Genomic DNA, 23576 nt, shown 5'->3' on the forward strand with positions numbered 1-23576 from the left:
GACACATTCATCACAAACCACTTAGCAGACTACAAAGGATAAACTGTAAACACAAATTAAAACTATATGAACAGACTGCACATGGGATATTCTCCAGCTTGTCATTGGTTCAGAAAGACATTAATAGCCATACCACAGCTGTCCGCTGCAGTGCCTAAAAAGTACCTCCCCCCCAACTGTGAACCTTTTTTCATATCTTATTGTTTTACAACTATGAATCACAGCAGATTAATTATGTTTCTTTGACACTGATCCATTAGAGAGAAAAAAAGGTTTTAATGTAATGATAAAAGCATCTCTTTTAGGATAAAAACAACAAATGTTTGTTTTCTCAACAAGGTTTTCAATTTATGCAGAAAATGAGGTCTGTTATTTACATAAACACTTTGTTCTAGGACTTCAATTCCACATATTAAACTCGACTGTGCCTTCTGATGCTGTAAAATGTTATTTTTCTATTAATTGCATGTGTGGTTCAAATGCGACGCAAAATGTTGAATTGTAGAAATTATCCTGTTGAGCAATATGTGTGCATATTTATATGTACACTAAAAGGTTTTTTTTGTTTGTTTTTGTTGTTTTTTCCCCCATTTGCAAATATTCTACTGAAAACCTGCTGTGAGAGATATTACATCTGGTTTGGTCAACAGAAAGAGGTCATCACATGACCCAATTATGTTAACAAGTAGCCAGGAAGGCTTCAGCAATAATAGCTATAAAACAACCAAGTGCAAGCAGATCTATAACACAACTTGGAGCCACTGGACGTACAGATTTTTTTCATTATCAAATCAAAAATTCCATAAATGGCATCCTGCCACCTGCCAACAGTAAATGTTTGATTCTTTTAATCATGAACATTATCTTCCTCTAACTTTACTCCATGACGCTATAACAACTGAGCCCGTTGCTTCAATTTGCTGTGAGAAAAGGTTGAAAGCTCAGAAAAATATTAGTAAGTGGACTTGATTAATCTATTGACCAAAAAGAGATTCATCGATAATTCAACATATTAGTTGAAGCCCTAGTTGAAATAAAAAAATGTCACCAATTGATGATACTGGCTATAGCTAATTAACATTGTTTTAGTAAGTGACTAACAACCTTCAATCACTAGTGGATTGTGTTTTTGCAGCAAGACAGCGTCACTATTCTTCTCTAGCAAAGTAACCAGCTGATCACAAAGCTGCAGTTTCAGGAGCTGCATTCTCCCAGCACGAGTTGTGACCTCCAGTATTTGAAGCAAACACTGCGGTAGTTGTTTCAAAGTGTTGCATACTGTCAATCAACACTTGTTATCTTGTGTAGCTCATCTCTTTTCAGATTGTATCTACAGGTTGTGAATATTATTAGGCTGGCATTCATCTCTGTAGTGTTTGCGCCTTGTCATCAGGCAAAATGTGATTACAGATGCTAATCGAACCTTTGAGTGTTATTTATAACTTAAGTTACTTACAATTGTTAAAAGCTAACGCTAATTAAATTCAGTATGGGGGATCCAGATTTGAAAAGCAGATTCAATACTCCATTTGGAGTCAATTAAGTGCTATCACACCACAACTCTGGCACTGGTTATGCACCTTTTTGTTTTAAATGTTTCAGGAGTTGTTGATTTTAGAGTCAAGATAAGCTCTATTTTCTCTACCCTATTGTATACTACCAGGTAAAATACAATTTCCATTTTTTAATGAAAAGTTCTGTACCTACACTTGCTCCGCTAGATGTTATTTTTTAATCACTTTTTAGCTCCAGAAGACACAATGTGACCGAGGCAATAGCTAATGGAATAAAATCTACACTGCATATCCATCACCCTAATGTGCATCTGCTTCTTATTGAGTTACTACACTTGTTACCATCTCCTTTCAGATTTGACTGTTATTAAGATTGTGAACTTAACACTTACTTGTGCCTCAGCAGATGCTACAATATTTCCATTTATTCTATTTTAAGTTATATAGTCTAACTTATTGTGTAATGGCTGCGATGTAAAATGGAGCCATGTGAAATACTTAAGTCATTATCAAAAGAAAAACAGAAAAATGGAGTCAATTTCAGTAACAAGACTGAAAGAAATGTGTTACTTCCACCCTCTTACAGTATGTGCTGCGCTGGTCCCTGGCTGAGTGCATGTGCTACAGAGTGGATATGAGAGCACCTGGCAGCCACTTGGCAACTTTCCGTCCCATTTCATTCCCCCGCCTAATGACTGAACGTGGGCCCGGCTCCTCTCTCATTCTGTCCACATCAGGATGCAGCACTGAGAGCGTTTCCACCAACAACCCCATTTATCAGAGATTGCAGACTAATTGTAAGCACCCCACGCTACTCCCATTACCACTTCACATTACAGTGGGTTGTCTGGTTGGTGGGCAAACAGCAGAAAACTGAGCAATTTTTTTATCCATATCTGATATTTTTGAATTTGTTTTCTCTGCTGTTGTAATGGTTTTTATATGACTGTCTTGTTGCATCTCCATATTTAAGGATCAAATATTAGGATACAAAGACAAGGAATCTTCAACAAAATGTAAAGACTTGTGTATCAATATGTATGTATCAATGTATCAATATCTGTGAAGCGTTTCTGAGATAGAGAGAACTTGTTGTACTTCTCCCAGACAGGTAACAGACCGCTAACTTCATTGTCCTGTAATATCTAAATGTGCTGTACATTTAGGTAGATTTAGCATGAAAGCAGGCAATAAGTGCCTGTCTTCAATGTTGCTAATAGTTCAGCCTTCTGCTAATAGAGCTGCAGGAGGGAGGCTGCATTTTCAAGATCACACATTTTTTTTTGCTGTTGTTGTTGTTTTTTGTTTGTTTTTAGATTTCTGCACAAACACTGACATGATCATACAATCGTCTTTTCTCCTTCTCATAGCTATTTTTGTTTGGAGTAAGACTCGACAAGGCCAACAGCAAGGATGCAGGGTTACAGCTAGGATTATATTTATTCAGTGAAGAAAACAAATATGTACTATAGTGGCTGTATGCTTTCTCGAACACACTCAAATGAAATCACCACAATGAATATGTTTTTGTTCATCTAGCAATTGTAAAAGTAATTTCAACATTCAATGCTAAATACAAAGCATTAAAAGCCTCGGTGACTCACCTGGTAGAGCACGTACCACATGGGCTTTGTCCTAATGGGCCTATGGGTTCGAGTCAGACCCACGGCCCTTTGCTGCATGTCACCCCCTCTCTCACCCTGACGTTCCTGTCTCTCTCTCACTGTACTGTCAGAATAAAGGCTCAAGGTAATGTTGCACTGTTTGATTTGAAGGTTTTAAGGTCAACAAATAAGGTACAAGTACTTCTCATAATGGGAAATGTGCAGAGAAAAAAAAAAAAAAAAAAGAGATTTGATTAGTCTCTAGACATAATCGCTATGATCCATACGTAGGTGCTCCTTCCCTGGAGCAAACAAGGACAGAGAATGAGAGCAAGAACTCTTCGAAATTCATCCATCCATCCATTATCCATAACCCTTTTCCTTACAGGGTCGCTGGGGACCTGGAGCCAATCCCAGCTGACGTTGGGCGAGGGCAGGTACACCCTGGATAGGTGCTAGTCTATCACAGGGCTGACATATAGATTCAAACAACCATTAACACCTATGGGATATTAAGAGTCACCAATCAACCCTACCCATATTGTGGGAGGAATCTGGCAGGTTTGAACCCAGAACCTTCTTGCAGTGATTCGACTGTGCTGACCACAGCACCACCATGCCGCCAAGCAATCAAATACCAGTAGAAGTAAAAAGGTTTCCATAGCAATGGATATCTTGTCTGTGATGAAGCTCATATGGTTGTCGGTCTCTGTCTCAGGTTGAAAAGCTGAAGAAAGGGATCAAGGCTTTTGTTATTTAGCTCGCTGAGGGTTATACCGTTTAAACTCAATAGGGGCCTTTCTTTCAAAAAAATCTTGTGCCATTCAAAAATAGGGCATGATTGTGGAATACAATCGTCAAAGTGTTTGTGAAGAGATTAAACAACACATTGCTCCTGTCTGACAAAAAAAAAACATCAGAAAAAGAGAGGTTTTTCTTTTTTTTGTTTACAATGATGAAACACATGAAAGACCATCAGCTCATGGAGGAACAGAAGAAAACAAAACTTGTAGCTGATTTTTTTTCCCCCCCCAAACTGCAGTGATAAGCTAAACCCCCTGCTGATAACAAGGCCATGCAAGACAACAAGAGTGTACTGTCAGTCAAACTGACTTTTTTTTTTAAAATCTCTCCACATACAAACCGCGATACTAACAGTGCAATATAAAAATAAAAAAGAGCTTTGAAAGATAATCTGGAATTGGACTGTGTTGGAGGCACCAGGACCTTTTGTTCTTTTCATTCACATGGTCTATTCATGCTTTCTAAAATTACCACCAAATACTGTCTTGTGTTTTAAGGTGAGGAGATTAATGTCCAGCTCCTGGGAAAAGTTGAATAAAGACTGCTGAGAAATCTTTAAGAATTTATTCTCATATTCATAATTTTTGGACTATGTGGAAGGGCTGAGTGGCATTTGTATGGAATTATTTCATGTTTGGACACTGATGTGGTCCTGCCATTCAGATAAAAGGTACATTAAAGTTAATCTTGGCTTAGGGCAGGAGCTGTCCCTCAAGATAATGTTCCTTTCTATGATTACTCTGTTGACCTTCAGATGGAAAAAAAAGCACTGCTATTGCCAAGCTTTCATCATTATCCACTGTAAGTACCACGGGTTCATGCAGATCACTAAGAATTATTGATGAATCTCAATTAGATTCGTCTCACTCCATTTAATTCTACATATTCAGGATATGGTTTGCCAAAAATTATGGGTATCAACATCCTGGGAGTCATTTATATGCTGAAGCTGAGTGTTGATGGTAATATTGTTGATCTTGCTAAGTGTGTAGCACGTTATGCTTCCTTTGGCAGAACTGATGGTCGCCATGACAGCTATCAAACTCTTTTTTACCCTTCTGTGTGTGTTATTTTCAAATAAGCAGTTTAATGTTCTTTTCAAGTTCATTAAGCAATTCAACAAAATGAAAATATATTACATGTCGGTATCGTACAGTATGACTCATAAATGTTATTCTTATGGCCAACGGCCGTCACTCAATTTTTATGAGCATGAATAATTCCCCCTCAAAGCCACAAGCCACATAACTATAATTTGAACCTTTTATGCAATCAGGATTCAGAATCTGTAGAATAAAAATCTGTCAAATAAAAAGAAATGATGGTGAGACTAAGTGATAAAGCAACTAGAGAGTTATTTTTTTCCCTGAAGGTAACAGTGAATTTCCTACATCTGAACTCATTACCAGGGCTGGAGTGTGAAGCTCATTTGGTTTGCAGAAAAATCAAATGTTACAAGTCCACAAAAATCTGTCTTCAATTAATTATCAGTGGAGCAGTTCAAAACTGCTCAAGTAGATGCACTCTTCTATTGCTGAGAAAGATTTTTTGACTTTAAACCAGGGGGCAAAGGCAGTCAAACAGCTAACATACCACTTAAATGTGTTTCCAGGGGTGAGAGCAGCAGAGCTATCTCAGTTAATCTGCATTTAAAGAAACACTATTTGAACAATAATTCTTCACAGATTGTAGCTCATTAGAAGCTTGTGACCAAGACAAGAAACAGTTCAGTAGTTCAAATCATGGTTCACACAATGCAGAGTCCTGCTGGTTTTCTTTCCAGCCATCTAATTAGGAACTGACTTACACCTGGGACACGGGTTAAGTAGTTAATGATCAGGTAGGATGGAAAAAGACTGTGCAATTTATCACAATTTTTATTCAAGAATCAGGTTAATTTAGGATAACAGTTGCAATCTTTGAGGGAACTTTTCCAACTGTCTGGAACTCAAACTGGATTAGACTACATTTTAATCTTCTCACAGGTAACTGTAGTAATATATTTATAATAATATGCTCCTTGTTTTGTACTAAACACCTGTTATCTCAGTAATGACCATCAAGAAGCAACATCAAAGTTTCTGAGTCTCTCTCAGATGCTATTCATGTTGCGTATGAATAGTGGTTTATTATAAATAAGAAAAAAAAAAAATTAAGCATCATTCAAAGGGAATTAGCTTGTATTAGAAGCATTTTTCATACTCAGTGAATGATGATCTTAAGAAGAAAATTGATGAATGAGCGGCAGACAACCAAATGTAATATTATGTTAATCTTTTTGTGGGTGTGTTTTTGATGCCACTGTCAGATAACTTATGGGCTATATCCAAAGATTTAGACACTTTTCCTGAAAAACATAGACGTGAGCATGAAGTTAAAACTGAGCAAGAAGATCTGCAGTGCAAACGCAGCTTAATACTCTTTGTATTGCAGAGTGACCATGAAAGGTATAGCTGGCTCTTTCCCCCGAGGAGGTGAAGAGTTGTGCCGTACAGTATTTAGGCCATACATTTACTGTCCTCTTATGGCTTAGTGGGTCAAGGAGCATTGAATGACCTGTAAAGATAGCCACAAAGTCCTGTGGGAATTCAAAAGGAAATTCCTATAGGCGTTTTTTTTTTTTTTTAATTCTGCAACTCATCCAAGTGCCTGTCAGAGGTGCTCATAGGCAGATGGTGCAGTGCAGTCCCACAGCCTGTCTTTAAAAACAACTTCTCTCCCTGCCCATAAAAGGAATGCACAGTCCACAGTAACTTGATTAAGACCCACTGTATGGAAGCTATTACAAATTAAATTGTGGTCAAACAGTGAAAGGCTAGATGGAACAACAGGGAGTTTTCCAGTAATCCTGTCTGAGAAAAGTGCAGGGCAACGCAGTGCTCACCGCTCCTCTGTACAGCTGTGACGAGTTATAAAAACTATAACCCGGGCCCGAGGGGTGGTGTGTAATTTTAGAATTAATATACAATTTAGAGCTTGGTGTTTGCAGCCTCTGAATTATTCAAATGTACTGCTGCTATGGGCTTGGGTCTGGTAGGGGCAAGGCAGCAGCTATGCATACAGATTAATATATTATGTCAGTATAGGAAAAAATGGGAGATGACATAGATCAGGGGGAACATAAAAATTGGTGCCAGGCAACAAAACAAGATGTTTGCTCTTGTGCAGAGTTCAAACCTGAAAGGCTGTACCATACTAATGGGAATAGTCGAGGATGTTCGATCGTTATTTAAGTCTAATATTGTGGCCTGTCTGTGGGGAAATCTTTCTTCAGTGGCCATATTCACACGGAAGAAGAGGTCTGCACTTCCCCTGGGTACTCAACAAACCAACATGTCCTCTAGTTATGTGAAATTTGATTAAATGCTGGCTTTATAAAGTCTGGGTATATTCAAAACACTAACAAATGAATTGTAAAGTATTAAAACATATTCAAAACAAGCTATAAGTACTTTTTTCCCCACTGAAATCTCTTAAGTACCACTGTCACCATGAGCTGGATTTTGCTACTGTGCATTGATTATTCAGTTGTCATACATTCAGCGAGTACTTTATTAGAAACACCATCCTGATACTGAGTAGAGCTTCCATTTGCTCTCAAATCAGCCCTGGCTCTTTGTGGCATAGATTCCACAAGATGTTGGAAACTTTCCTTTCAGATTCTGCTCCATGTTGAGATGATTGCATCACATAGTTTCTGCAGATTTGTCAGCTGCATATTCATGTTGCAAATCTCCCACTTTACCCAACCCAAAGGTTTTCACTTGGATTCAGATCCGGTGACTGGGGAGGGCATTTAGGTTCACTGCATTCACTGACATGTCAAGCTTGAAACGACTTTTGCTTTGTGATGATGGAGCATTATCCCGTTGGAAGTAGCCCATGCACATGGTCAGCAATATTACACAGATAGGCTGTGGCATTCAAATGATAGCTGATTGGTATCAAGGGGCCCAAAGGGAGGTTGGGTTCATAGATTTATGCTGTTGACAACAAAAATCAGACCTTACGATCTCCATTCCTCAGCAGAAATCCAGATTCATCAGACCAGGCTAGGTTTTTCCAGTCTTCAAATGTCCAGTTTTGGTGAGTCTGTGTTCACTGGAGCCTCAGACTTCTGACTCCTGACTCCTCGCCAGCCCCTTTTCTGTCTCCCCTCTGTTGTGTCTATCAAATAAATCTTTAAAAATAAACAGAATTACCGCCTCGTGGTTTTATGCCTCTGCCAGCCAAGCTGCTGGAAATATGGTCACAATCTCCCCGTCTGCTCCTGAGTTACAGCGTTGAATAATGGTGTGATTTTTGCAGAACATTATGATGTCTGAGTGAAGTTAACCTTTGATGATTTGGATAGAAATTATTGTCACTTCATCATTTTATTCTATTAGACATTTGTGTTAAATTGTGTCATAATTAGCAAATTAATTCTTCAGTCACAGTGACCTCTGACCACCAAATTCTAATCAGTTCATCCTGATGTCCAAGTGAATGTTTGTGCCAAATTTGAAATGCATTAATGAGATATTGTCTTCGCAAGAATGTGATGTACGTATGAATGTAAGGACTGTCGCTGGCGCGGAGGCATAAAAAAAGGAAAAATTCTCTGTTCTAGGTTGACAGGAGTGGAACAAGATGTGGTCTTGTTCTGTTGCAGACAATCTGTCGTAAGGTTTGATGTGTTGTTCATTCTGAGAAGCTTTTCTGCTCACTACAGGTGTAAAGAGTGGTTATCCGAGGTACCGTAGTCTTTGTGTCAGCTCCAAAAAAGTCCATTTTCCACTGACCTCCCTCATCAGCGAGGCATTTCCAAACAGAACTGCCGCTCAGGCTATTGTGTGTGAAAATCCCAGGAGATCAACAGTGTCACAAATACTCAAAGCAGCCCACCTGGCACCAACAATCATGCCACAGTCAAAGTTATTGAGATCACATTTTTCCCCCCAAATTCTGATGTTTGATGTCAACATTAACTGAAGCTCCTGACATGTATCTACAGTAGTACTACCTCCACAGGGTTCATCCACAACAGATGACAGGTGGAAGGCAATAACTACATGAGCAAAAGCAACGAACAAAGCATGTCTGTCTTTATCATGGATTCCAAGCAGAAAAAAAAATGGCTACAACCTCAAAGTGTTTGTGAACAAGATTCATCTTAAACTGGATGACAAATATTGCACAAATACTTAAACACAGGATAAGCTCTGACCTATTTTTACCTTCAGAACAAACAAAGTCAAACAACAAACTGAAACCCCTGAACAAAAGTCACTAAAAAGCTGCTGGAAGTTAATGTTTGGCAGCAAAGTATTTACGGGATATTAATGAAACATAATTGTATTTTTATGTAGGATTCATAAATAGAATTTTTTGTTGTTCTCATGAAGTTATGTAAATTATGTACCTGTTAAAGCTGCAACCGAAAACAACAATACAGCAAAAGTGACAGAGGATCTAGTGTCACGTTTGTGTGGCCGTTTCGTCTCACTGTCGTTAGCATGGAGTGAAAATGTCATTGGTCATACAGCTACAGTAATGTGAACACAAACACATTTTTTACTGAAATGATGAAGTTAGACTGCCTTGGCACCGGCGACTGGACAGGTGTGAACTGACAAACCCGATCAACGTCTCTCCAAAGCAGATTATGGAGAGCGTCCCCAGATATAGTAAATGTGTCATGTTTCACCATGCTCCACCACACCTGTAAAGATTAATCTAAAAATTATACATTGATGGAAAAACATTTGAACCTAAGCTCTAAATTTATACTGGTTAAAATGGTGTTTTGCTTAAGAATAGTCTAATAATTTTAGTTATCTGCAATTACAACTTCAAAATTTTGTATATATATTCACGAAGTGTGACAATCCTAATTACAAAGAACCTAATATAAAACACTGCTTTTTAAAATCTGATATAAGAAAACAAACAATTTTTTGAAATAACAGCAGTTTGCTACACTGAACATGGTGTGTAAACACTAGCAATTATGTTGGAGTTTAACCGTCTTTTGGCTGTGCACCACACCAGCACGTCATCCCTCACCCAAACAGTGTTGCCACCACTGACACCTTTTACGTGTAATGAGGATGGTAAGATTATCTCAAAAAGTTCCATCAGGTATTTCATATGGCTAAATCAGTCTATTTATTCTGTAAAATTGCATTTCACCGGCAGCACAAGGTCTTGCTGCAGCCTGCATAACAAGCTCGGTTAGTTTGGCACACCCTCGTTCTGGGACTCCAATTACAGAGCATCCTGGAAAAAGGCCGGGATTTTGTCTGTCTTTGTCTCTTCAGTGCTGACATTCAGTACAAGTTTATAGGCCGCTGCATTCCCCTCGATCTATAATTATTTTTTTGTCTTTTCATCCACACTAAATGTAGATACATAATATCCATCTGTCCATTTTCAGAACCAATCATGTTTTGCAGGGTAACACATTAGGTGAAAGACTGGGAGGGGTACACCCTGAACAGGTCGCCAGTCTATCATAGGCGAGGAATGAAATAGTCTCAGACAACTGAACAATGACAGGGAATGGACTGAGAGGGAATTCACCAATCTACAATACAACACACTGTCAGCTAGTTTAGATTTTGAGGGAGGAAACTATTTCAAATCCTCGGGCAGGAAAATATTTTAAAAAGATGCGATTGTTTTTGGTTAATTATTACTATAATGAACATATTCTACGGGAATTTTAAAATACAGACTGATTCTCCACTCATTCTCCACCAGGAACTGTTTCGCAGCTTTTTGTAAATATCAGATAAATCACTGTACTCTGTTCAGCTGCTCCTGTGCTTCCTCTCATTTTGGCTGGCTAGATGTCCATTCAAAATGTAGCTTGTGACGTAGCTTGTAAAATTGAAGTTTTAATGCTAAATTGACCTCAGTTGAGTAATAATGAGAAGCCTCCAATGTACGGGGTGACGCTTGAATTATTTATGATTTCCTCTACAGTTCGCTTGCCTTCTCGTTATTGGGGCTGGAAATGAGTTTGCTGAAAACTGGCCAAAGTGAGATCTCCCCTCTCGGCTTACAGAACATGGCGCATTAAAGTGAATCACAGCAGACAGCTGGGGCCGCCCTTTATGGTAATGCACCCTCTACAATTACTGCTTCGACCTTCCCTGGTGAAGAAAAATGGGGAGACGTCCATTTAGCGGCCCTTTCAAACACTTAGTGGCAGACATGTTGGGCAGCAGGACCACCTTTTGCCTGACATTGACTCTTGTTTAGAGGAGACAGAAAAGGCATTAGAAAGGTGACAGGTTGACAGATGAGAAGCATCTGTCAAACAGCAAGAGGACCATGGCGCATTAATGCATCCACACCACCAGCACCACACTGGTAGAAGACGTTGGCTGTGGATAATGGTGCAAACTGCAGCTGCAACTAATGGTTATCTTCAAAACAGATTAATTTATATTTTTATTTATCAATCAGAAAGTTATCAACTGTTTTGTGTAAACAGTTGGCCGAACAATATGTAGAAAATGACAGAAAATGAAAAATGTCATCACAATTGGGAATCGGGAGTAAGTTTTAAATCTTTTATTGACATTTACTGAGAATGGAGAAACTAACTGCAGATGTAAATTAGAGCTGAAGTGATAATCAATTATGTGTTTAAGTAATTTTGGGAACAAAAATGCCATAAAAAAAAAACATTTGTTACACGTTCTCAAATGTTAATATTTGCTGGCTTTCTTCATCTTCTATGGACAGCAAACTAAATATCTTCAAAAACATTTCAATGTCGACTCAATTAACTAATAACTGTCCAATGAATCAAGAATACAAATAATTATAGTCTAATGTAAATTCACTCCCACGATTAGAGCTCTTTAGTCTAACATTTTAAAAGCGTCTTGATGAACCCAACTTGAGAAACAATACAAGGTAGGTTTTTTTATCCCCACAAATCATAGATAGATACCTAGATGTTGTGGTGTTTGTGTTCTCAGCAGTAAGTCACACACACACACCTGTTGGGTGTTGGACAGCGCCAGGGTTGTCCCTTGCCAATCCTGTTTGTGATTTTCATGGACTTCAAGGCGCAGCCAGGAGGAGCACTGTGTCCGGTTTGGTGGCCTCAGAATTTATTCTCTATTTGCAGATGATGTGGTACTGTTAGCTTCATCGCACTGTAACCTTGAGCATGCACTGGGGCGGTTTGCACCTGAGTGTGAAGCGGTGAGGATGATGGTCAGCACCTGCAAGTCTGAGGACATGGTTCTCCGCCTACAAACAGTAGATCACTCTCCTAGGGTTGGGACAGAGTTTCTGCCCCAAGTGAAGGAGCATCTTGGGTGGTGAAGAGGGAACTAAACTGGAAGGCAAAGTGCTCGATTTAGCAGTCAATCCTCATTCCTACCTTCACCTATGGTCATGAGCATTGGGTACTGACTGAAAGAAAAACATTGTGAATAAAATCAGTCGAAATGCGTTTCTTCCGCAGGGTGGCTGGGCTCAGCCTTCGATAAAGGGTATGGAGCTCTGACATCTGGGGGAAGCTCAAAGTAGAGCTGCTGCTCCTTCATGTCGAAAGGACCCAGTTGAGGTGGGTGTACACCAAGAGAACAGTACGGGCCTAAATGCTTGACCCCTACAGTGAGGGGATCTGGTGGCTCTGTTATGCTGTGAAGGGTATTTTGCTGGTATGGTTTGGGCTAACCTTTTCCGCTTAGAGGGAAGGGTCACTGCAAATCAATACAAAGGTTTTTTTGAGTGATAATGCCCTCCATCGTATGCTCTGGCCTTCACAGTCACCATATTTCAACCACACTGAACACGTATGGGAGATTTTGGTCCGACATGTTAGAAATCTCTCCACCACCATCAGCAAAACACCAAATGAGGGAATATCTTTTGGAAGAAAGGTGTTCATCCCTCCAGTAGAGTCCCACAGACTTGTAGATTCAATGTCAAGGCACAATGAAGTTGTTCTGGAAGCACATGGTGGCCCAACGCCTTACTAAGAAACTTTATATTGGTTTTTTCTTACATTTTTTCACCTGTCTGTAGCGGGTAACTGAGACCAGCAGAGCAAATGTTTGCCCCCAGCCACAGTAGCTGTTGGTTCACTGTGTCAAAACATGATTATCAGGTGAGATATCCTTTTGTTAAACCAAACAAACTGGTTCAAAAGATCAGATGATGGAGTGCTGTGCTCCAAGTTGGTTTTTGTTAAAGAATCCGGTTTTGTCTGGTGCTTTTCTTTAAAAAAGTAAAACACTAATACACCATGGGTAGTCTGAAATATCCTATAGCAGATATGCTTAAGTCATGCTGTTGCCTCCATCAGACAACCACCCTACACCTAAACTGCATGATGTCCAATGCTGGTTGTACATTTTAAGTCATAGGAGGGGGAGGGGGAGGGGGGGGATTAGAAATAGAGACTCACCCTTTATCCTCAAGCTCTCAGGGATCCCATCCTGCTGGAACAAACACAAAAAGGAGAACACAGTTATAATAAACCACAAGATCACTGCATCAACAATATGACAGGAAGCTGTTTTCATTTAGCTGAATGAGTGAAATCCTTGGTGCCTGTACTATAGGAATTGTATTCTACAGACCATGTAATACATGTCGATGCAGGCAAAATGCAAAAGCTTCAAGGATTTCACTCTGACCGTAGGAACTTGTCTGAGGCAATGTGGTGTTGCCTGTTTGATTGGCAACAAATGATGCATAAATAAGTCAGACATTAATGTGTCATTATGTTAAGTGGCTGTTTGACTCACTCACATTCACAATATTAATACTTAATTCATACTTATTAATAAATATATCAACTGGTTAACATAGCCATGTTCCCTAGGATTTTATTTTGTATACTACAGACCTTTTTATCATTCTTCCTTTTTTCCCTTCTTTCTCCTCTTTTTCAGATTTGTTGCATCACGTTTATCCAATTTCTTTCTTCCTGTTTGTTCTCCTTTATACAGTATTAGTACTTAAATTTTTTCTCACTCTAATTTTATAACAGCAATTTGTGGATCTCGTTGTTGCTCTACTGGTTTCCATCATGATTGTTATTTTGCTTCCCTTCCGTTATTTCATTCTTTCATTCTTTTTAAGATGAACCAAAATACAATTGAACTGTATTTAACAGAATAAGAAAACAGAGGAGTCACTCAATAGAAATCACAGTGCAGAGACATATAAAGAGCAAATAACCACGACCCCTTGAGTAGGTGAACTATAAAAATCAGCTGCATTTGGAAGATGCATAGTCATGACAGTTGTAGACAACGTTGCTATCAGGACTACTATTCTAAGTAGCTGCTCTCCCCAAGCCATGAATATGAAAGAACGAGGCATAAATATTTGATTTCTCTACTGTGAAATCTGCATAGCTCATCCTTCTCGTTCTTGTGCAGAAAAATTCACTCTCCCTTTCTACCAGCTCTAGCAGGGTGATGTTATGAAGAAGATGCATTATGCAACAGGTCTACTGTAAATAATGAACTGCGGTCCCTGACTGCCTACTAAAAATAGAAGATTACTCAGTTCCTGGGTTTGCCCACAAAATCTGCATAATGCATAGTTTCCATATTTTTAAAAAGTCAATCAATATGTATGTAGCAAGTATGTGATAGCTTAAAAGCATTTCACACATATAAGTGTAACTTTATCTAAGAGATTTGGTGAAAAAATATTAATTTTGACTATAAAAATAATTAAGCTCACCTTGTAGTTTGGTTATTTTATACTGTGTCCCTTGACAGTGATTCTATCCGTGCCATTTTCTCTATATTGTCATTCTTACACTTCCATTAAAATGCTAACGAGTCTGTACGCTTGCATTTATAACTTCTACTGCTAATGAGACACCTATCAGAGGAAAGCAAACCCACAATAGCAGTGCCGCACTAAACAATTCCTACGTTGAATGTAGAGATTTCCTGTGGGAGCCAGGCTGTTAAATGCAACTGTTGGTGCTCATGTACTGCAGCGGAAAACTGACAAGAAAATACCACGTCAACTACACTGACACCTCCTCTTACTAAATTGTCACTAACAAGTTTCACTCATGAAGAAACAACTGCCTCGCAGATCTTTTTCAGGATGACGTTATTCACATTTTGGGAAATGCTGTAAACTTGCAACTCACAATTATTTTCATTATCAATTAATCTTTTCATTACCTTTTTGATCAATGGATTCATCGTGTTTTTTGTTTCCAAGCAACTGTCAAAAACCCAACAATGTTAAATGAACAAACAACAAAAACAGAACAGCAGTAAAGTATTTGAGAAGATGATTATTTTTTCCTGATGAATACTTAATAAGTAATTTTAAACTGATCAATAATTAGTTTTCATTAGATTTACACTGTTGTAACTAGAGGTATGACTATGCTACACTATGTCTGGAAATGTCCATATGCAAAAGCCACTAATTGTTATCGTAGTTCATTTATTTTGACGGACAGTTTAGTCAGATTTTATGGGGTTCATTGAAAAGAAGCTGTTAAAAACTATTTAACAGATAAATCAAATTGAACACATTGACCTTTTGACCTGACAATGGTGCTGCATAAAAAGTCAAAGGATCGTCAAAGTTCACAAAGGCCATGAATGTCTGTACAAAACTGCCCTGTAATCCATCCGACAGTTGTCAAGACTTTTCAATCTGAACAACAAATGTGGACCCTGCTGGTGGCATTAGAGGAAAAGCCAGGAGGATCAACAAAGTCTGTAGGTTTTCGTCATCTAGGCGACATGAATGTCTGTACAAAGTCTGTACAGAGTTGTTGAGACACGTCAGTCTGGACCAAAGTGATCAGATGGATCAAACCAACATTGCCATCGTAAAAAGCCATGCAAGCTGCGTGGCTATGAATACGCTGAAATTATTCTATGAAACCATGAAGTAAGACACAGCTAACTTAACCATATTGTTCTGTCTGCCCAGCATCTTTGAGGATGTTATACGAAACATCGTTGACTAGCGACCCAATAAGCACAAATCACAGAAAACACCTGTGACTCTGACATTCTTCGTATCCCCACCACCCTCTAGAGGAGGTGACATTTCGAGCTGCACTACAGGTAGGGAAGATATCAAATAGGGCTTATTTGCATATGGCAGACAGTGTTCACACTCCATTTGTTTGAAGAGAGTGATTTCCCCAGGGCCGCTGGCAGGTCTGTCTCTGCTGCCCTAAGACTCTGGGGACGGTGAAGCACCCAGCTGTACAACCCGTGGTTCATCTGCCCCTGTCAAAGCTAGCTGGCTGACCGCCCACATCTCTCTCTCCCACTTGCTTTATCTCTTAACCCCCTTTACTCCACCAACACCACCCTCCTCCTTGCCCCTTCTTGTAGTGCTTCAGACTTCACATCCCTCCCTCTTCTACACCATCAGCTTCAAATACACTTCAATTATAACATATAACTGCAAATTGCAGGTAGAAGATACACTTCAGTATCTTATCAGTGATCCTGGATCTATCTGTAAGTGCTGCGTGAAGAAAGAAAAAAAAAAAAAAAACCTTGACGTCTATGTGACCACACCTCTGGGACAGTGTAAGTCCTGATGGCAACAGAGGAAAAAAAAAAAAAAACACAAGGCATCCAACAAAAGAAGTTGAATCTGACGCAACTATTGCTGCAGCCCAATGCCATATCATCTCACAATGAACTACACAGGCAAATCAAATAAGCGTATTCCTGGTAGGTCACTTGGTAATACTGCAATGCTACTGTTTACCATGCAACCATTGCAACAGAGAACAGAGAGCCTTCCCCTTGTAGTATTATAAACTGCTAAGCAGCATTATGGCATCTCTTAATTCTTCTTGGAAGTCAAAATGTTAGAGAATATTTTGGGAGAGTTTGCAACTTTCAGTGCACAGGCAGCCTTACCTGTAGCAATTCATCCACACCACCACAGACCCTTGCATTTATCTTTTTATTTTTTTAAACACTAAGCCCTTTATGGGCTGAATGCTTGCCTCGCCTGACACCTGAATTCCCCAGTTCCCCTAAGACTTGAAGATTTCCTGTGTAGTGTATGCGGCCTGTGGTTAGCTGTGTTGCAGCTATTTACAGAGGGTGGTGGGGCTAGTTGCTACACTGCAATAAGTCTATATATCAATAGTAGGCAAAGCACAGTAAATAACAAGCCACAGAACAGCAAAGATAAGCATGCGGCTGAACAGACTCTGGAAACCTGAGATTAACACCAGCATGGGCATCAGCATCTTGTCGTTATAGCAGATTGGCTCCATACAGTGTCTGCTTCTTCAGCCCCTGTGGAGACTTCACAGACGCTGGTTACCTCCCCCTCAGGCTGGCTGCCATTTGAAAGTAGACAGCTCATCAAGATGAGTGACAAGGGTTGGAGCTAAAACTGACCAGCTGAAGAAGAGGAGGGCGGAAATGATACTGACAGTAGTCACATTTAAGCAAAACATCGCCTATTGCAGCTTTAAGAGCAGCTACTGTACATCAAGCTGTTTGTGAATTCTGTGATTTATTCTTGTTATTTCTCCCATCTCCTGTCTCTTTATCTCAATCTCATTTGCCTCTCTCTCTCTCTCTCTCCCTCTCCCTCTCCCCCCGTCTCTCTCTGCTTATCCCCTGTTAATCTAGATTTGCCATGTGGCCAAGCCAGTGCTGGATGGATGGGGCTTTGCACAGTTGTCCTTGCCTCCATTTTGTTTGTCCTGACATAACAGCTTGATGTCAGAGCGACAAACTCTCAGAAATTGCTTTTGTCCCTCGTGTCGGGCAAGCCTGGATACCTTTCCACAAATTTCACAAATTACACACAGAGCCTCTCCATCACTCTTACAGGGAAACTCATCGGGAAAGAGCCTGAGTGAAATAAAAGGGTATAAAAATAAAAAAAAAGACCTCCATGTTACAGAGGCTTGAGAACAGTAACCATTGTGAATTCTCATTAAAACCAATTATCATTAGGGCTGAAATCTGGTGTAAATGATCTACGTCCTATACCTAACCCCATGTGGAGGATTTCACTGTGAATTTCTGAAACAATACCAAGGGAATTATGGGTAGAGCACGTGACCAGCTGTTTATGGCCGAGTGCCTCCTGGTGATTGAAGTCTTTGCGAGGAAAGCTTATAAGGTCGTATCCGATCCTGTTACCCTTGTCAAACACTGTCCTTCAAAGTACATGAAAAGGCATAGCATTAACACAGCCGCTGGGGTTACAGGTTCAAGCAGAGCACATCGCATTGCTCTGGATGTATAGATGAGAAAATTAACGTAATCATGTTATTAAAAATATTGTCTCACCCTGTTCTTCACAAATGATGAATGTGACAAGGTTTTAATTAAAAAATATGATGCAAATTATGAATTATGAAATGGATTTCTCATTATTTTGCAATTAGGGACTTTCTTTACTTACTACACTTTCAAAGAGAACCAAAAACTTAAAATCGGAGGTAAACCTCTTCTTAAACGTGGTATTGCTTCTCTATAATATCTCAGTTTAAAACAGCTGTTCTGTAAATTGCTCACTAAACAGTATTGACAAGCGGATGAGCCAAGCTTCTCTTCTATTCAACAGTGGAGAAAAGTCTCAAAAACAAAAAAGGCCAATGACCTATTTTGGAAAAAGGCTTGCAATGGCTGTAAATTTCCACACCCTCGTTTGACAGGCGGATAGATGAGCGGAGTTTACCTCTGTCCTCTCACAAGACGAATTGTAATGGTATGCAGATGCTGTAATGACATTCCTCTGCGATGTAATCACAGTGCCTGGCACATTAATTTCATTGGAGTGGAAAAGCACATACATCATTTTTGTAGCGTCTTGTCAAATTCCCGCTACATGTGGACATACATTACTTTAATTATTAAAGTCACGCTGGTTCCAAAAGTGGGCAATAAAAAGAGAGGAAGTCCAAACTAGTTTGTTTCAACAAGAGAAACTACACTCTGTTTCACACAAAAGAAGGTGAACCACAGACTGAGGATCGTACTGGGGACAAAAAAATTAAGTACAACCAGCAAAAGTTTCAAGTGGAAAAAAAAAAAAAGAAAAAAGAAAAGTTGCAATGCAAATTTTGCAATTAACACTAGGAGAGCCACCTCGAAGATTTGTGTCTCAGTGCCTTTTAAACGGCTTCTGAAATCCTAAAAGCTGCTAGTTTTAACAATAAATTTTGAGGATATATTCTGTGAGATGTTTGTTTTTTTTTTTAGCCACTACTATAAAATAAAGAATGTTTTTGAGGCACATTCTGAAACACCAGTTAGTTTTATTATTATTTTGTATTTATGTAAAAATACAGCCCAGTTAAAAAGAGATAGAGAATTCTCAAAAATATTAGAAAACACCTCGATATAATGTAGTTCAGTACAACACCAACTTTAACAATAAAAAACAAGTAAATATATCATTGAATTTACACATTTCTGACAATGTTGACCAAAACTGAACATTATAAACTTCATAAAAAAAGGTAGAATTTATGGCAGGACAGTGTAACTGAACATTTAATTCAGCAATTTTTGTTTTTAATCATCTAAACAAGCTTTACTTTTCACTTGTTTTCCAGATTTCCAACCAAAACCTAGACATAAAACTACCTATATTTTATTATCATGGCACCCCATGGCCCCTTAAGCAGATCCTGTAAATTCACCACACTAAAATTCAAGTACAAGGACATCAGTTACACATGTTGATACAGAAAGTAACGTGCTATCTGTCTCCAAAATCCTATAGCTATAAAAAGGAGTGGACACAGGCTATAGAAAGAAACATTTCAAACCAGTGAGACGGTGAAATCTGGAAAACTAGTTTCTCTTGTTTCTGTTTAGCCCAGGATATGTAGGATCTGAAAGGGTACGAACTATTGACAAGACAATGGTGCAATGCCACACTGCACACAGGGATAATGTTATACAGCAGTGATCTTCAACAGTGGTCCTTTAAGACTGAAATCCAACACCGTCCAAACAGAAGTGGACATTTTATATACAGTATGTGCCTCTCTCTCAGAAGCATCCCAGCCTGGAAGAAGTGCCATGTCATCAGTTTACTGAGATCATATTACAGGATTTTTGGGTCTTGAAGTTTAAAGCTCTTTACGTCCTTAACACACCTTAGCACACACACACACGCACACAATCAATTTCCTGGGTAGTGGTGGCTAGAGAGAAGCAGATCTCTTGTACAGCAGATACCTGCAGTCCTGGTATTTCGAAAGCATCTCCCTGAATAAATTGTTCAAAAGGTCAGAATGTGTTTGACCATTGCGTCGATTCAACAGCTTTGCATATCTCCCAGCTTCTCGCTCAACTCTGATGCAGTCCAATGACGTTCCTACCATCTGTTCCCTCCGTCTCCCTCTTCATCTCCCTCTCTTTCTAACCACCTCTCACCCCACGCATCCTTTAGTACCACCGTCTTTGCCTTTCATTCCCGTGCAGATGTGACTTAAGTCGACTTAAACAAATTTTAAATGCAATATTTAGTCTAGAGATGACAGACTGCCTTGAAGTAAAAAGCTTAATTAAATCCATTTTTCCTTTATTGTCACTGCTAATATTTATCATGGATTGGATAGAGAGGAGATGTGTTTACCAGTGAACAGACTTGCAAAGGGGGCTTATGGGAAATGTGTACTGAAGAGCCACAATCCAACTAATGCCTCTTGACAAAACACTTTGCTTTCCTCAAGTCTCCGTCTGCCAGAACCATCCATTTCTATCCTAGTCTGGTTCTAACAGATCCTTCTCTGTTACTCTGGCATTTTGGAACAGAAGAGAAGAATAAATAGAGTAGTCTACTAGTTTAGAGGGGGCATTCATTGAGATACAGCGAGAGAGATTAATAAAAGCGGCGGATTTTGATAATGGGGTCTGCCCTGTATCAATAAGCATTCAGTTACATATTTTACTTTAAATGTTCAACTAATATGCCATGCGAGCATCCTCACTTCATTCAAAGCTCGTTTTCATCTTTGCTCAGCTGTGCCTCGCAATAATCTGATGTTGTCTTTGAAAAGACGGTCCCCCGGCACAGAGGGAGGGATAATGATTCATCAAGTATTTTTCAGCAGGCAGAAAAACAACCACCACAGGAGAGTCATCTGATGCAGCAAGAAAGTGCCACTGTAATTAGTTTTATACTTGGCAAAAGCACATACAGCTCTTGTTACAGACAGCAAATTAAAAAAGAAAGCAATCAATACCTTGTGTCGGAATCTCACGACTGGTCGATAGGGCGGCAACCCGAATCCCTCCTTGTTGGGTCTCCCGTCGGCACCAGGCACAGCAAGCCCCAACAGTAAAATTGCCGCCGACCACCATCTGGCTGTCTTCATTGGTCTTTTCCTGTCAAAAACCAAGCAAGAATGGTGAGCGCTCTTTTCCAACACTCTGGAGGTTCAATTCCAGTTGGCCAAGACTATACATCAAGTCTGCTGTAATTAGTGTAGACAATGGGAACCGCAAAACTGACGCTGGTTTAAAGTAAAGCTATCAATACGTGCCCCACACTCAGCAAGCAGATTAGATCTCCTTTTGAATCAATTAAGGGGAACTAGACATCATGAGAAAATCAAAATAAAGAAGACAAAGAGGCAATATATTAAGGCAATTAAAGTGAGGGCTTTGGATTAATTAGTGAGTGTCTAAGTCAAACAACTGTGATGTAGCGGAGAGATTACATCTTTAACAGTTTCCTTACACCCTTGCAGACACGTAACCTAAATATTTATTTAAGGGAGTGAGAATATTCACTATTCACCTCCAACATGCCTGCATTTTCAATTATTCATTACAGGGTGTGAAAACAAGTTTGACCTTTGCATTACATGAATTAAACAAAACCAAAAAAAAAAAAAAACATGCCCTGAGAAAATGTGTGTGCCCCAGAAACAGCAATGTTCAAGGAAGTTAAGATGCAGATAATACAGAGGTATGTGATATCCAATGCTTTCATATTGCCTTACACATGATTTCTGTTCAAATCTGCAATGTGCTTGTTCCTTCTTATTTTTATCCCACATCTTTATCTGCATTTATGCTCTCGGTTCTTGGTGCAGCACATCGCAAAAATACCCTTTGTTAGAGACGCATCTTAAATACATTTGACTCGACTTGACTTGTTGATTTTCACAGACAAACACTGAGCTGTACTTCCTAAGCCCTCTCAAGCCACCAGTGTCTGCTCATCATCCTCCAGCGGAGGGGGATGACTGACAGCAGGATTGTGACCCTGCTTCCTTGTTCTTCCTGAGTGACACCGAGTCAGACAACAATGGCAATGTTGTGGCAGCTCTGTGGGCCCACTTGCTATTCACCGGAGGTCAGGAGGTCGCACCAGCAGAGCGGCATGTCACTGTGATGTTCCGGACAAAGAGGGAACACTGAAACTTTATTTCCGTGACTTTATGTGACTTTTATTGTCTTCCTGAGCTGCCTGACACCTGCAGATCCCCTGCACAGTTTCTGCTTTGAAACTCCTTCCCTTTTCATTTCAACCCAGCGTTTCTTTCTTTTCTTTAACAGATATGAAGAACATGGTCTATGCACTGTATGTGATTTATCCAGATGGAATTATAACTTTCAGTTGGAAGAACAAATATCAACAGCTGCAGTGTGTATGTAATTGTCTTCCAGATCCAACACCCAGGCCCAGACTTTTGGGTTCATCGTCAATCTCTGAGACAACCTTCACAGAGTCTCCTCCTACACAACTTTCACCTATCAGCAGCCCAACGACCAACCTATCCACTGTTGAATTTATAGAAATATTAAAGTCATATTTTCTCAAACAAGACAAACGATACAGTTAACTGGAGCAAATATTCTAAAGAAATGTCTACAAAGAGACTACAGTCCAAGTCATAACCAACATATTACCATAACGCTGCTGCATTAAGACTTGGTCTTTGGCCTATTTTCTTTTCAGAACAAAGCTTTTAGCGTTTGTAAATGAAATATCTCGTTAGGCCAGTCCCTCACTTCTGTCTGAGACAGCGTAGTAGGGAGGGGGTGTTAAAGTTCCTTGATAATCCGGTGGGCAGGGTGTTTTTGTTCCATAGTATAGGTCTGGAAATTCAAAAGATCTCTGAACCTGGTAAAGTAATTGTTAAAACTCTGCTAATGATCAACAGCCTTATCAGTCCCCTGCAGACTATTATGGCCATTTTGTGCCATGGGGCATTAAAAATCTTACTTATTGCCTCTTTAATGTGATCATATTCATTCACTGTGCATTTCTAAACTCTCCAGATCCAGGTAGGAACCCTGCCTGCAGCAGCTGCTGCTCCACTTCTCTGCTAACACAGTCTTTTAGCCACACTAGGTGGATTACCATATCTGGTAGCACAATCAATCAACTTCTTTGCGGCATCCCAGTGTTAAATGGGTTATTAATGGACTAAGTTTTGCAGGATGCTGTGTCACAGACAGAGACATGTGCACAGTTTTAAGAAGTTCAACTGCGTCACACAGCACAGTTTCTCGCAGACATTTAACTCATTATGATCAGTCACAACTGCAACACGTACAAATAACTTCCCAGCTCTACGCCTACTGACTACAAAATCATTACTTATCTTAGTGGGAGTTTCTAAACTGCCAACTATGCTGTTTCATATTTCATTAAAAGAGCCATAACTGGCTTCACTGTGGATTGA

General features: G+C 39.5%; 1 protein-coding gene across 4 annotated transcripts in view; it reads right to left on the minus strand.

Annotated features, from left to right (window-relative positions):
• fstl5 (follistatin-like 5) overlaps nt 1-23576 on the minus strand; it is a 165936-nt gene that overhangs the window by 118703 nt on the left and 23657 nt on the right. For 2 of the 4 annotated variants that reach the window (XM_056382850.1, XM_056382848.1), the window contains exons 2-3: nt 21123-21264; nt 13341-13374 (exon numbers count right to left, since the gene is read on the minus strand). In XM_056382850.1, the coding sequence (XP_056238825.1) occupies nt 13341-13374; nt 21123-21264 (176 nt within the window). The remainder of the gene's footprint in view (nt 1-13340; nt 13375-21122; nt 21265-23576) is intronic. The other 2 variants (XM_056382851.1, XM_056382849.1) reach the window with 1 other exon arrangement.

The sequence above is a fragment of the Seriola aureovittata genome, chromosome 8 (genome assembly GCF_021018895.1).
Source record: "Seriola aureovittata isolate HTS-2021-v1 ecotype China chromosome 8, ASM2101889v1, whole genome shotgun sequence".
NCBI classification, from domain to species: Eukaryota; Metazoa; Chordata; class Actinopteri; order Carangiformes; family Carangidae; genus Seriola; species Seriola aureovittata.